This window comes from Eublepharis macularius, chromosome 1 (assembly GCF_028583425.1).
Source record: "Eublepharis macularius isolate TG4126 chromosome 1, MPM_Emac_v1.0, whole genome shotgun sequence".
In the NCBI taxonomy this organism is placed as follows: Eukaryota; Metazoa; Chordata; class Lepidosauria; order Squamata; family Eublepharidae; genus Eublepharis; species Eublepharis macularius.
The window spans coordinates 70,708,912-70,723,499 of NC_072790.1; the positions used below are offsets into that span (position 1 = coordinate 70,708,912).

General features: G+C 38.6%; 1 protein-coding gene across 1 annotated transcript in view; it reads left to right on the top strand.

Annotated features, from left to right (window-relative positions):
• ADGRB3 (adhesion G protein-coupled receptor B3) overlaps nucleotides 1-14,588 on the top strand; it is a 654,643-nt gene that overhangs the window by 247,892 nt on the left and 392,163 nt on the right. The window contains exons 3-4 of the mRNA XM_054979153.1: nucleotides 6,894-7,055; nucleotides 12,703-12,867. Of these exons, the coding sequence (XP_054835128.1) occupies nucleotides 6,894-7,055; nucleotides 12,703-12,867 (327 nt within the window). The remainder of the gene's footprint in view (nucleotides 1-6,893; nucleotides 7,056-12,702; nucleotides 12,868-14,588) is intronic.

The window sequence follows — 14,588 nt, forward strand, 5'->3', positions numbered from 1 at the left end:
ATCTGCACTATTGACCAGATTTTCAGCAACTAATCAGCAGTCTTTCTGAGCAAAAGCCCCACCTGAGCCTGCCTACTTTATAGGTCTAATTTCTAGAAGGTAAGCACTAGGAAAGGCATCAGCGGGTGCCATGGCACATATGGGCAGCACATTGGGAACCCCAGCTCTAGAACATATATATATGGAGGAGGCTTAAATTCACCTTCAGATTGAAGTTTGTGAGTTTGTGCCAGTATTACTACCTTCTAGAGCAGATCGTTTTCAAAACTCCCAAACTCTGAAGATGCATACCCAAAGAGGAATTCTTAATCCTGTCATAGGTGTTTAAAGCCCAGTTATCAACGCTGGAAGATCTGAGTAAAATAGATCCAAAATTAAGCAGTTTTAGGACCCATTGGTTTCAGTGAGAGAGATAAATATGTGTTTAAAACCTCTTTCAGTGTAATCACGTTGCGTATCCTTTTGGCTGGATTAAGGAGCCCATTCCCCCGGTAGGGGAGGGAGATCCTCCATTCCCAGCCTCTGCCTCCCGCCACCTCTTACCTGCCCAGCAGGGGGGAAAGGCATGGGAATGGGACCTGGAGCTGAACAGTGCACTCCCATGCTGTCCGGAATAATGGGTCCTGTGCAAGGCTGATTTGATAAAATTCTAGCATTTGAGGTTGATTTATATCAAATCGTCCCCACATGGGACCCATCACTTCCACTTCACTTCAGGAATGATGTCATTCCTGGCACAATGAGGAAGTGCTCCAGACTCCAGGTGAATCCTCCGTGCACTCTTCCCAAATCCCCTCCTTTGGTTTCAAGCCCAGGGAATGTGGCATCCCTAGGCTGGAGCCATAACCATAGAGAGGCTGTAAAAATCATGTATCACTTTTCTGCCACTGCTGGACCCTTACTTCTCAGACTCTTCAAAGATGTTTATCAGCTTATTATGACCCATATGCTTTTAGTCTGCTTCTTAGTTCCAAGGAATTATGATAAATATGTGCCATAGTCTAGCTGTAGCTGCTCTCTTATATGCAGTCTGTAGTTCTAACAGTACTTAGCACAATACATTTATCTCGGTTCTTCGAAAGCTGCATTTTAACTTCACCCTCTATCGTGAAGACTGCAGTTATGGGGGGAAAGGACAAGGAAGCGAGCATTTAAATCCCCCCCCCCTTTCCTGGTTTATTTTCCATAATCCTGATTTGAAATCATTTTTTTATGCTTTTGCAGACAAAACACACTTTCCTAATACAGAGGAAACAAAATATAGCTTGCATATTGTAGGATTATTTATTTTATGAAATATTGTGCTTTGTTTTTCAACATAGTTACTAACATCCATCTCTCTCTTCTCATTTTTTTGTACTGATCACTGCGTATGTGGTTCACTGTGCAGTTTTTCTTTTCTCATTATAAAATTAATGTTGTATCTCCTTCAGTAGAATTATTAGGATCTTCTAACATGCATCATAGATTTACCTGTACACTAGAAAATTAGTAAGATTAATAAGCAGAGTTGGAGAAAATTATATCCATTTGTTTCTGTGTCTTGAAATTATTTCTGGGTTATTTTTTCTTATGTAATGAAAAATTAATAAAAGATTCTAGGGAAAAACCCTGCTTGTGTTTCATGTCAAACAATTATTTAGGAGAAATGTGATCAAAATTGTTCAGAATAATGAATCTGCATTAGTTCTATTGATCTCACTCCCTTTACAAATTCCAGAAATATGCATGTAAGTATGTGTATGTGTGTGAAAGAGAGAGCAATGCGTTCCAAATATTTTGAACAATTAATTCTCATGATGCACTCATATTTATTTATGACTGATTTATGCTGAAGAAATCAAACATCGCAACCCAGGGCATCATGCACCCCAAATCCTCTCATGCACCCTGCAGGTTGCACCCTTCACTTAAGTGGAAACCTGAGTAGCAGTTGTGTGCAAGCATTCTTTTGCACATATACCATCATTGAAATGAGTGAAGAAACCCTTGCTGAAGAAGTTGTTAAGTATGTGCATTCAGGCAAATTGAAATAAGCACAGGGAAGGGTGAGGTGACAAACTATTTGCTCACACAGAGCAAGACATTAATTTCAGTGCTTTGTGAAAAAGCCATCTTTCTATATTTCAATGCATCTTGTTCCCCTTCCAGTAGATGATTAGCTGGATAGTAAGTAGAACATGTCCTTAGCTCTTTACTAAACCACAGCCTTCATGCATGGCAAAGGGAACAGATGATCTGGTCACTGTGTGTTAAAATGAACCCACGGTTTACTGCAAGCAAGGTGCTTTGTTTGTTGGCCCTAAGGCAGCACATGCCTGCAGCATGATTATTTATTTTTCTCTAGCCATCATTTATGCTTCCTGAAATTATCCTCTCTTTAGGTGATATGAATTATAGCATCATAATGCAGGTAAGTGTTATGTGGATTTCTGAGCCACTTTAGTCAATCTTGTTTGGGTTACCTTTTTAAAAAAGTAATGTTTTGTTTATTTGTGGCCTGATTCATTTGGAATAGCAGTGGCTGGCAGTGGCAACTAGGCTTTAAAACCAGACTTAAAAAACCATAATAAAATAAAACACATTACTACATAAAAGAAAAATAACATCTTACCAGAGATACAGTTTTGACCATTACATGCTAACTTTGTCTTGTGTTGCCTTAAGCACTTTGCACATTAAAAGTGTAACTCTACGCATGTCTACTCAGAAGCATTCTGAAGTCTGCTTTGTGGGATTTACTCCAGGAAAGGATCCTAAGGATTTCATTGTATGGCTGCTGTCATTCACCTAGTTTGCTTGGGCATAAGTCCCCCTGGAGTCATAGAATTTATCCTAGCATAAATGAGATATAATAGAATTCTAAATGTTTTGTAACAGTATCAGCTATCTCTGTATGCTTTTGTAAAATGGACTTGATGCACTCTTAATGAAATTTAATTTTTATGGAACAAGGGGTGCGTTGGTCTCTTATGGTGCAGTTTTATGAATTGAGTTCTGCGGCAAGTCTGTTGTATGGAGCTTGGGAGAAAGCATCATTGAACTCAGCGGAAACTGCTTTTGAGTAAACATGTATAGGTTTAGGCTGCAGGCAGTATAAATTCCTGCCTTCTAAGAAGTTTAATAAGAATCTTGAACTGTTCCAAAAGAAACCAGTGTATGATGTAAATTCTCGCAGCACCCTTTTTTCATTGAGAAGACATTTTTGTTTTGCAGCAGTAGACATTTTTACACACAAAAATGTATTTGTTTCCAGAACAGTGCCCATGGTAGTCCATTGTATCCAAACCAACAGAAAATGTTCACACCTTGAAGATAAATGACCAATTTGACTTGAAAATTTAAACTTATTTTGGGCAAAATACCATTTTAAATGCCATGGGTACCCCTCCCAAAAGAAAGTTGCATAATTGTATCAAGATTCCTTTCTTTTTTGACTTTGTGATGTTATTGTTGCATACCTATAAGGTAATCTGTAAGAAAAAATTGAGATGAAAACCACAGTATATGGTATATGGAAGTCCAGAATAAAAAAACCCTACAATATGGGAAATTGACAATAAATCAGTACCACTCCACAAGCAACGTAACAAAGAACCACAAATTCAAAGGAGAAGAATTTAATAAGCATAATTAACACCACAGTGTTGAAATTGTAAGGACTGATAGTAACATGTTCCAAATTGACAGTAACACATTCCCAACTGTAATTAAAACTGATTGAGAACTTTAGCCGTGTTGTGTGTCCATCTTTGCATGGAAGATGCAGGGCTGCTCCCCTTTCCAACACAAAGATATATACGACACAACTACCAAATGTAGAGATGTGCTATCCCTCTTTTTTTCCTGGGGGAAGGGGAGTAGGTGTGTCCCTCCACTACATTTTCACCTGGGTAAGTATCCGACAGGGGCAATGGAGCTGGGTAAACTTCCTGGGTGTCATATGAAACATTCTGACAAAATTCAGTGCATATATATAATCTTATCCCCTTCCTCCTTTAAAAAACGATATCTGCCACATCTTAAGAGATCCACTTATAACTAAAACTCATATCCTCCGCTGCATACACCTTCAGTCCTGAGCTCCTTGCCCACTCCCATGTGTACACAGAGTTCCTATGTAAGTGAAGAGCAAGGGAAAATCTGTTCTGGCCAAAGAGCTCTATATACGTGTTATTGCTCCCAGGGGTCATTGAAGCAGAATACATTTTTCTCTGGGTAAGAGGAGAAGATAAGGAAAGAAAGTGGCAAATTGGTCTTTAAAACTTCTTTTATATCACCTGTTAGGTTGATGGTACAGCCAGTATATAATTTTGTCAATTTGTTGAAAAATATCGACAACCATATTTACTCATCTGCAGTTTAAGCATTATATAAAAATTGCTAGAAAACAATCAATATATTTATTCATCACATGTAAAGGAGGACGATGCTTCTGTACTTCTAATAGTCGTACATAGGAGGGAATTGGAGAAGGTACAGCCTTATTCCCGGGAGTGTACCACTGTGTTCTCCTTTGCATAGGGTCAACCTATGGTTGCAATAATCAATTCTTTGAAAAACGAATAAAGATCCCATCATGCATCTTCTCTCTTTGATAATAAAATTGCAGATTCCATTCCCCCACAGTGGAAGTTTCAGTCATTGTAATATATTACTACCGAATACTTGGATTTTAATGTCAGCGCACTGTCACTTGGTCTTTGTGGGATAAATGATCATTTGCATTCAGTATACAGAGCAGTTTTACATAATGAGGTACAAATTGAGCACAGTTTTGACTTTTGGTACCATTTCGCCTTTCCTTTAAACTACATTTACAAAGGCAAAAGCAAGTGTCATCCATGTAAGAAATTAAAGAAAACTACCTGGAAATCCTTAGTAGGAGCAGAAATCTAGATTGCACCTCATCAAGATCTTTTGCATATACTTAACAGAAAGCTGCCAGTCTGGTTAAAGAGTGCATTCCAGTTTATGCAAAAGCTAGCACAAAGGCGTGTACTCATACCTTCCGACATTTCACAGATAAAAAATAGGAATGCTCTCTTGTAATACCTTGCCTATAATCATGAACCAGAGCTCACATGCACATACACACTATTTACACATGGCTCTTGACTCATTACACACTGTGAGAATTACTCTAACCTTTCCTGCTCTGACTTCTGAAGTACACGTGTTAGTAAACTGACCATTCCATTTTCCTGGTTTTTTTTTCCAAACCCTATGAATGTTCAATACAATGTTTAATCTCACAGTGGAGCAAGTGAAACTCACTACTAGCATAGCTACAAATTAAATACATTTCACAACATTTTGTACCTAGCCGGGCAAGGGACAGTGAAACAGAGCACTTGCATTTTGACAGCCAAGAAAGAATTAACAGCTACAGTCTGCAGGTGGTCACATAACTTTCTCTGCAGTCCTAAACTGAATTACACATTAGTGAGACCATTAACTTGACTGGACCTAGAAGGGTGTGACTGTGCTTAGAATTACACTATTAGGCAAAAGAGAGTTCCATTAGAGAAATTTACTTAAAATACATTTTTCTGCTTGTAAAGTTTAGAATGAACTTGCCAGCTGAACTTGTTGGTTAGATCATTCATTCTGGATTTTTTTTAATACAGTTGTACTAGTGGGTAAGTACATGACAATTTCCCATTGAAAACACTAGTAATTATAGATTATTTACATCATCAATCAACTGATAAATTTCCATTATTTTGCCATTCTCTCCCTGTTCCCTCCTAACCTTAATCCATCCAAGAAATACAAAGAACTACTAAAAAATCTTGACATTATGGAAGTGAAATATATATTAAAGGGGTCTTCTGGACCTAGAGATTCATTGCAGTCTCCCTCAGGTCATCCAGTGTCAGGGTTAGCAGCTCGGTTTTGCTCAGTGTTATCCTAAAAGAACAGTGCTTTACTTTTCCCCCTAAGGAATGACTACCATCATTTATCTAGGTGAGAGAAAAAGCTGTACTCAGGCATACTATTGAGGTAGAGAGAGACTACATATGCTCCTGTCCCCAGCAGTTGAATCAAACTCCTCTCTGGATACCCCCATATATGATTATTTGGCTCATTTGCACTACTTTCCTGCCTTCTGTCTCCATTTTAATAATGTCAAGAGGGCTCAGGATATCAGTCATAATGAGGACTCCAAGGGTCTTCATCAGGCCCTACATGTGGAACTAAAGCAGGCAGTACTGCAGAAGAGAGAAGGAAAAATGAATGTTAGAAACCATCCCTTAGTATCAGAGGCAATATGGAAAACTGAACTTCTTCAGCATTTATCTAGTGCTCTGCGAGAGAAACAGTACAAAGATACCCTTGTTTGTTTCTGAGGTACCAGGTAGGGTAATGAAGCTTCATCTATTAAAGGACTGGAGCTTTTCTCGATGGAATTTTTAAAAGATGAATTGAAAGAAGAAATACACATTATATGGCTTTTTTAAAAAAAATCAAGATTTTTTTTCTGCCATCATTCTTTTAATTTTGATGTGATAATTGTTATTCAGAAACATTCATTTGTCCTGTCATCAAAAATAGATATTTTTTTTGCTGATGTAAGATCTAGGGAATGCTATTATTCCAAGAACCATGAGAAACAGTAAAGTAAAACAGTAAATGCTGGCATGTAATTAAGTTTGTTTATTTTTAGTGCCACATGTTATATGATTTAATTCTTTTGAATTGTTTATTTTCTATTCACTGCATATTTTCCATTGGTGCTTGATTAAGCATCTGTGTGTGTTTTTTTTTTAAAAAAAAATAGGGTCATTATTTCTTTTCTAAATGATGCTTGCATGCCATTAAACACTTTAATACAAATCTGTATTAATACTCATTGCTGTATTCATGTTTCTTTATTGTCTTGGATACAGGTGAATCTGGTGTGGAAGAGTGGGCCCAGTGGAGTTCATGTTCAGTTACTTGTGGTCAAGGGTCGCAGGTGCGAACCAGAACTTGTGTATCACCTTATGGGACACACTGCAGCGGCCCTTTAAGAGAATCAAGGGTTTGCAATAACACTGCCCTCTGTCCAGGTAGTGTTAGCAGCCAATAAATGAAATTGTGGATGTTATTGAACTGTTTAATTCTAAGCCTTTGAAACACTAGTATTTAAAGTTGTGGCTAGCACACAGGCACTTTGAATAGGATAAGTGAGTGCAATTGTCATTCATTGGTTAAATCTTCTTTCTGTATTACTGCTTTTGGAACTATCAGTGAGCTGTAAGATGATATTTTCTATTTTGAGCTCCAGAAATTTAAAGAAAATTTCTTCTGTATCACTCATGTCACTGTTATTTTGACAGCCCCTTGCTTCCTTTCGTCTCCTACTGGTTTTCGTGACCAACAAATTAATATGATGCTGTGGAGATTTGAACATAGAAAGGCCCCTGGGCACTTCTGTTTCATGTTGAGATAAATGACCTGTAAGCTATCATTATCTCGGGAATGTGAAGACGGATGAAATTCACAATTCACTGTAATTAGTAACATGACATTTGTAGGACTAAAACACTCTAGGATTCTTTCCCTGAATAAGAGTGTGGTTTGTTGTGGATAATAACTCTGAATCCATCACTCATGATGAGCAAAATTTAATCTAAGGCACTCATGTCCCCTTTCAATGCAAGGGGCGATTGGAAAAATGCCCATGTGGGCTCCAATTCAAGGTAAGCTGGTTGTGTGAAGCCCTTCACCAGAGCACTGTTTGGAGGGGCCACTTCCCTGTTTTCCAGATGTGGAATTCCCAGATGTGGAATTTTTGTGACATTCTGAAGCTGCTGTTTCCCAAGTCTTATCCGTGTTCCATCTCGCTCACCATTCTCTGCTTTGAGTCTACTCCCACAGAGGAAGATCTTTCCCAAGACCTGCCACTTGAGATTCATTAGCTGGAAATGCCAGGAGTTGGACCTGGGGCCTTCTGCCAGCCAATATATTCTGAACTATGGCCTCTCATTCCTTAGTGCTATGTTCTCTCACAAACATCCACATGTAAATTGTGTTCATTTGATTGTACTGCAACAATTGACCAGTTCAAATGTAATGCATTTTTCCTTCCCAGCTAACCCTGGGAAGATGTGGTGATGCTCTCACCCCTTTCCCTCTCAAGGCAAAATACACAACTCTCCAACTTTATCTGGGGTTAAGAGAAATGTCAACACAGTCCTTATGCATAGATAGGTTGCTGCTGTTAAACTGCAGCATTTTTCAGAACATCCACATACTTGAAGGTACTTGAATGACTGTCTCCTCCCATATTGTCCAGCCCAGTTTTCTGCCTCAGAAGCCCTGTTTGCTGTGATCCCACTTTCAGTGGTGAGGTGGGTAGCAACCACAGACAGGGCTTTTTCAGTAGTGGCATCTCATCTGTGGAATGCCCTTCCTCTTGAGGCTTGTCTTACACCTGTGATACTTCTTTAAAGCTTTTTGTTTTTGTTTTTTTACCCTGCCTGTTAATGAAGGGCTTGATCTTCTAAAATACTTTTTCTAGCATGCTTTTAGTCTGAAAACTGTTAAATTAATTTGAAGCTATTCATTTTTGTTTTTGTTTTATTTTCCATATTGTTTTTTAAATGCTGGGTTTTAATTTATAACTTTTAATGTTAACTTATATTGTGTTATTTTGTAAGTGGCCCCTAGCAGGTTCCCCAGGAGAAGTGGTATAAATATTCCATAAATAATCCACACGACGTTCTCCAGTTGTCCACTTTCCAATGTGTTTCCTCCTCCTTTGCTCTGATCTTTCCTGAAAGATTATAGTCCGAGCTGGTTTTCACACTGTGTGGATGGGAACGTGCACATTTTCACCTTCTCCACCACACTGGCACAGTTTCACTATTATCAGCCCTTCATGGCTGTCACTATCCCACTCACCACCAGAGGGCTTTTTTCCAACTGGATAGTTGCAATTTTACAATAGCATTATAATATTATATCAATATAAAACCTACTAATTTTTTTAAAGTCTGCAAAAAGCTCTCCAGTGGTTCAGGGGAAGGGGCAACAAAGGGATGGCCTAAGCAAATGTAGGTGAAACTGCTGTGTGGATGCTCTCTTGTCACTGTAAATTGCAGAGGCAATGAACCTACAACAGAGAAGTGTTGCCGTGTGGATGCAGCCATAGCTAATATTAATCAAGGGACCAATTTAACCAGCATCTGAGACTGCTGTTTTATGCTAGGATCAAATCCTGGTTAAACAGGGATCTTGGTTAGCATTAAGGTAGGAGAGCAACTTGACACATGAATGGGGGAAGGCTGTATTCCTGCAGCTCCTGATGGTTTAATCATTGCCCTCTAAAGGCAAACATGACCACAGCTGAGCGTAACATTCTATACTGAATTGAAAGGCACTATTTAAAGTGGAATATTTTATCTAAGTAAACAATTAGCTTTCATAAGAATAACTATCCATAGCTGATGGCATTGCTTAGGAATGTTCTTCCTGTGCCTGTACATGTATCATTACACACTGAATCAGAAATCTGCTGTAGAAAAGTAACCTAAAAACTTCAGTGTTTTATTTATAATGCTGAAATTTAAATGTATGCAAAAATTGTCCACGAATGGCTTCAAAATAAAAGGGTGGTTTGGGAATTTCAGTCGCTGGAACGTCCATATTTTATTCTTGGTATATATTTTTTTTACTTCTCCATAGCCTTCAGGTCCCTATTTTGTGTTTTGCTGCTTCTATACACTTCTATCCCAGTCCTGAAACTAGTCTTTGCTAAAATATTAAAGATTAGGCAGCCAGAATAAATGTCATCAAATTTATATCACTTTCATCTCTCATGTAACATACTTTTAACGCAACATTTTTATGTTCTTTTATAGAATTTGGATTCCCTGTTGTCAGAGAATTCATACTCCCTGCTATAAATGAAGGCCAAACCAAACAAGAAGCTGGAAGTTCCATGTTTGGGGCTGCCAATGTTTGTTTGTTTGCTTGTGTTTTACTTCAGTTACCAGAAGCGTGGTGGACCAGTTCAGTTCAGCACTGTCCATGAGGGAAGGGAGGTTGAGCCATGCCATTTTCCTGTTCTTAAACAGCACCAGGAAGCCATCTCTTGTCTTGCTAGGGCAAAGACCCATTTCAGTACCCAGGTGTTTGCCAAAGCAGTTTTACATCAGGCAAATTGTTTGGGAGAAGGACCTAAATCCCCATTCCCATTTGCCATGGTTCCAGTCCAAACTGGCCTTTGTGTTCCTGGTATTTTTTTTTAAGCTTGGTGCTCCAGACGTGGAACTCCCAGTATCTAATCTGGTTTGGCACCTTGAGCACTTCACATGTGAGTAGAGAAAAGAGTTCAGCTTTCACTCTGTCTTTAAATTAGGAAGATGTGGTCTAGTACCAGAACTGGTACAACACTTTTTTGAGTTGGACACTGAAGACATACATCAACATATCATTACTGGTTAGTGACACAAAAAAGAGAAGACTTGCAGGGAGCATTTATTTCATTATAATTATTGTAGACATCTGACACAATCCAAAGGGTGTTAGACATTTTTATTTGTCACTGAGATTGTAATCCTGTGTGTGAAATTAACTAAAATTTGGTGGGTCTCACATGATTAAACATTGCAAAGCATGGACGTGTGTGTGCGTGCACACACAAATATTCCTTGAAAACAGAAAAGTCACATGTAATGGAGACTGTGAGCTTCTCCTTGACAACTAGTTTTCTGTGCAGAAAGAATTATTGTTTTGTGTTGAGGAGGATTTAGGAATATGAATCCCTGTATGCAATCTGAAGTAGTAGAGCTGTAGAGCCTGGGGATACATTTACTGTCTTGATGAAAATTGATCTTATCCAACCAGAATTGTGTTTAACTCTCCATCTCACCATTTATTTCAGTGGGATGGGTAGGCAAGTATAAAGTTCTTTTGATTGTATCCATTACCTTAATAACTATGCTATTAGTATGTGAATGCATACAAAAATATGAACATAAAATATAATGATGTTTTATCTGGTTTATTAATTTAAGTTAAAAAAATATATGTGGTATAGTAAGCTGAAGCCAAAGAATCATGCATAGAACTCTTACCAGAGCCTTGCATAAGAATTCCTTTTTCCGTATACTTTCCGTTAATCCATGTTGACCCAGAATTCTCTTAGTCAAAAGTGGACTCTGATCCGTAATTCTGCATTTGTTTTGTCATCAATATGATAAAGAGCTGCAAGGGTCATTGGGTAATTGATGGATATGAATAGTTACTCCTTGTCTCATGACGAGCTATCTAGTTGTTAACTAATTTGTTGTGTGTTTGCCCCATAGGCATGGGTCCCATTTAAACCTTCCACAAATTGGAGGATTTTCCTACATGAAAGCTCAACTTCCTCCCACTGCAGCCCCAAGTGCCCCCTGAAACAATGCTTCTTGGGGAGGGGGAGACCTAGGGGTTTCTGGATGGGTGTGTGGACATCCACATTGGGGCGGGGGGGTTGAATTTTTAAGCAGGAATTTTTAACGCAGAATTTTTAAGCAGGATCCAGTCCAAAGTTCCTATATGTAACATCTGTTTGACCCCACAATGGCCCAATTAATGGCTATACCAAATAATTGTTACAAAAGTAAAATGAAAAGTATATACACAGTGATGTATATAAGGTCCAGAAGGTTAAGTGCATCCATGGAACTGCCTAACCACAGTGGAGTCCTCATTCATTTCAGTAGAAGAAGCTGAATTCTGTCTACCTTTCCTTTGTGCCTGCAGACCTGCAGTTTTTATTTAAATGAAAGCAACAGCCCCTCTACCCACAGGAGAGTTGAGTGTGTTTTGGAGTACACACAGATCTCTCGGTTGCCTTGAGGGGCTGTTATTCTGTCCATACAAGAATACAAGTTCAATTGACTGTATGCACAGTGTGTAAGATTGCAGAGTTCAGTCATACCCTAGCATTCACTCATGGTCAGCAGTTGAGACAGAATTAGGGCCAAGCTATTTGTGACGTTGAAGATCAGTTATCAGGATTTATTACAAAGCAGCTGAATGAAGAAGCCTAAATTGGATCAAGGACACAGTGCTAGAGGAAAATCCAGAAGCAAAACCAAGGTAATACCTTTCATTAAGATCAACCAACCAAAATAACATAACATACAGTGTAGAATGTGCACACTGCAATTTTGCTGTGAACCAACAAGGCCATCTACTTTTGTTTGCTGGATTGTTTCATTCTAAAAGAGTTCAAGTTTAACCTCATGATATTTTACCCAATATAAACTGCCCTTCTTGAAGCAGCTAGGGAGGGAAAAGTACAGGCACCATCAGATACCGGTGTATTTTCCCATCTGGGGCCCAAGGCAGTTTTAGATAGTGGCAGTGGGTCAATTTAGATTACAACAATGCCACAGGGGAAAGGGTTAGCCTGCCTCTCAACATGTAGCTCTGAAATGATTCTCCCCTTCTGCAGCTGCATTGCTTAAAAAAAACACAACACCCCAGAGAAGATCTTGATTACAGATCAGTTATGTCACATCTAGCTTGGCCCTTATTCTCCTAAAAGCTCTACAATTTAATTAATTAATTTCTTTGAATGGTACCAATGCTGTTTTTTCACTTCGTCTCTGAGTCTGATGCTGGCTAAATAACTCCTTTTACAATTCTACTATGTTTACTTTGAACCCTCTGGCGTATTCATGTTCTTTTCCATGTTAAAGCCTCTTTGCTTTATTGCAGTACATGGAGTTTGGGAGGAATGGTCACCTTGGAGTTTGTGCTCATTCACTTGTGGTCGAGGCCAAAGAACTAGAACAAGGTCATGTATACCTCCTCAGTATGGGGGAAGATCATGTGATGGACCTGAAACACAACATAAACCTTGCAATATTGCTCTGTGCCCGGGTGAGCATATATAGAATGACTGTTTGTTATTTACTTGGGTGGGAGAGGGGTAGTGTAGCTCCTTTGTGTCTTTTGTTATTTTGTGCTCATTCAGCTTAAAATCAACAAGAAGGGAATGCGACTGTGGTATTCTATGGATATTAAGAAAGATGGTTCTCTATTATGCAAGGTATCTTCCTGCTTCCCCGCAAAATTAAAAGTGGAATCCAGAAAACTGCATTTTCCATGTGTGCTCATTTTTTTTCAAACCTCCCTCCCATGTCACACAAAAGGGAATTTTTCAAACTAAAGTGATATCCTAAAGCAGCTTGTGACATGACTTTGGTAGGGAGGGGGCTATGTTGTTCAAAGACAAATCCTATGCACTAAAAATAGGATGTATAATATATATACTGGTAGAATGTGCCATTGATTACCAAATGATGCATATAGGTTTGAGCAGCTCTGGATGTTTTCCATGTGGCTGAAGAGAGTAAAAGGATAGAAGGATGGAAGAGGCATAGAAAAATATATCGTGAATAAACACGTGGAGTTTGAATGCTACAAAAGCAAGAGCTTGGATGCTAATGGTTGCAAATCTTTTTCATCTGCCCCTTCCTCTGAGATCAAGCTGATTCTTGGATTGGCAGGTGCCCCCTGAATAAAATGTGATTGGGCATGAGGGAAGTGCTGTGAAGAGGGGAGCAAGATTGCCCACATTTTCCTTTCGTTCTCACAGTTAATGCTGACAAAAGATGCTCTTGTTAGTGCAAAAAGGAGGAGTGAACAATGTTGCCCAGCTCTCCCTCTCCACAGCAGCTCCCATCAGTAGAAATTTGAGCTTGTTCCTTTTTGGAGGTTTCAGGATGCTGGGAGAAGAGAGAAATGGAAAAGATCAACAGCTGAAAGCATTTATTTGTTCACAGTTTGTAGGACCAACCCAAGATTCCATTAGCATCAGTAAAACATATGAGAAATGGTAGTATTGAATTGTAAAAATCTTCTTTCTTAATGCTAGGGCTCAAAGAAATCTATTTACTATACAGACAAAAGGTATTCTATGGAGGTATTCTGTAAACCTCTGATTAATAATGTGTTCTACATGATTTACACAGAGTGTATTAGGACATGAAGAAAGGCTACCGAGGTCGAAGCAGTTCTATTCATGACTTTGACCTACCATTGAGCCAATATGATGGCCAAAGTAATATGATCCTTCACGTGAGGACTCAAGTGACTACTTCAGAGTGTAGCTGAACAAGAAGCATAATTGTATTCCAATGTATATGACAACCTGTGTGTCATCATCTATCCCTTGTGCGAGTTTTATCACTTCAGAAATTTTTCTCCCAAATCAAATGAATATTTTAAAGTGTTTTGCTTATAATGTGTTTTAAATTACTCTTCAGTATGGCAACAATCACCAGTAGTGGATTTAGAACAATAAAAATTAATAAAGTATCTGAGCCATTTAGCTGATAAAGTAGTACGATGCACAAGTCAAGCGAGCACACTAGACTTCTTTGGCTGTTAAGAAACTACAGTATAGTACATTGTCTGTGAAATATTGAATGACTTAGTAATCATTCATTTCAACCAGTTTCACAATGCATAATCATATTTCATAAACACAAATTAGGGACTATAATTATTGTTCAACCTGCCCTGCTATTCGTAGCATTGTACTACAGTGGATCTGAACTAGGAAGAACAGAAATTTTAACTTAATTCTTTTGCCTTTA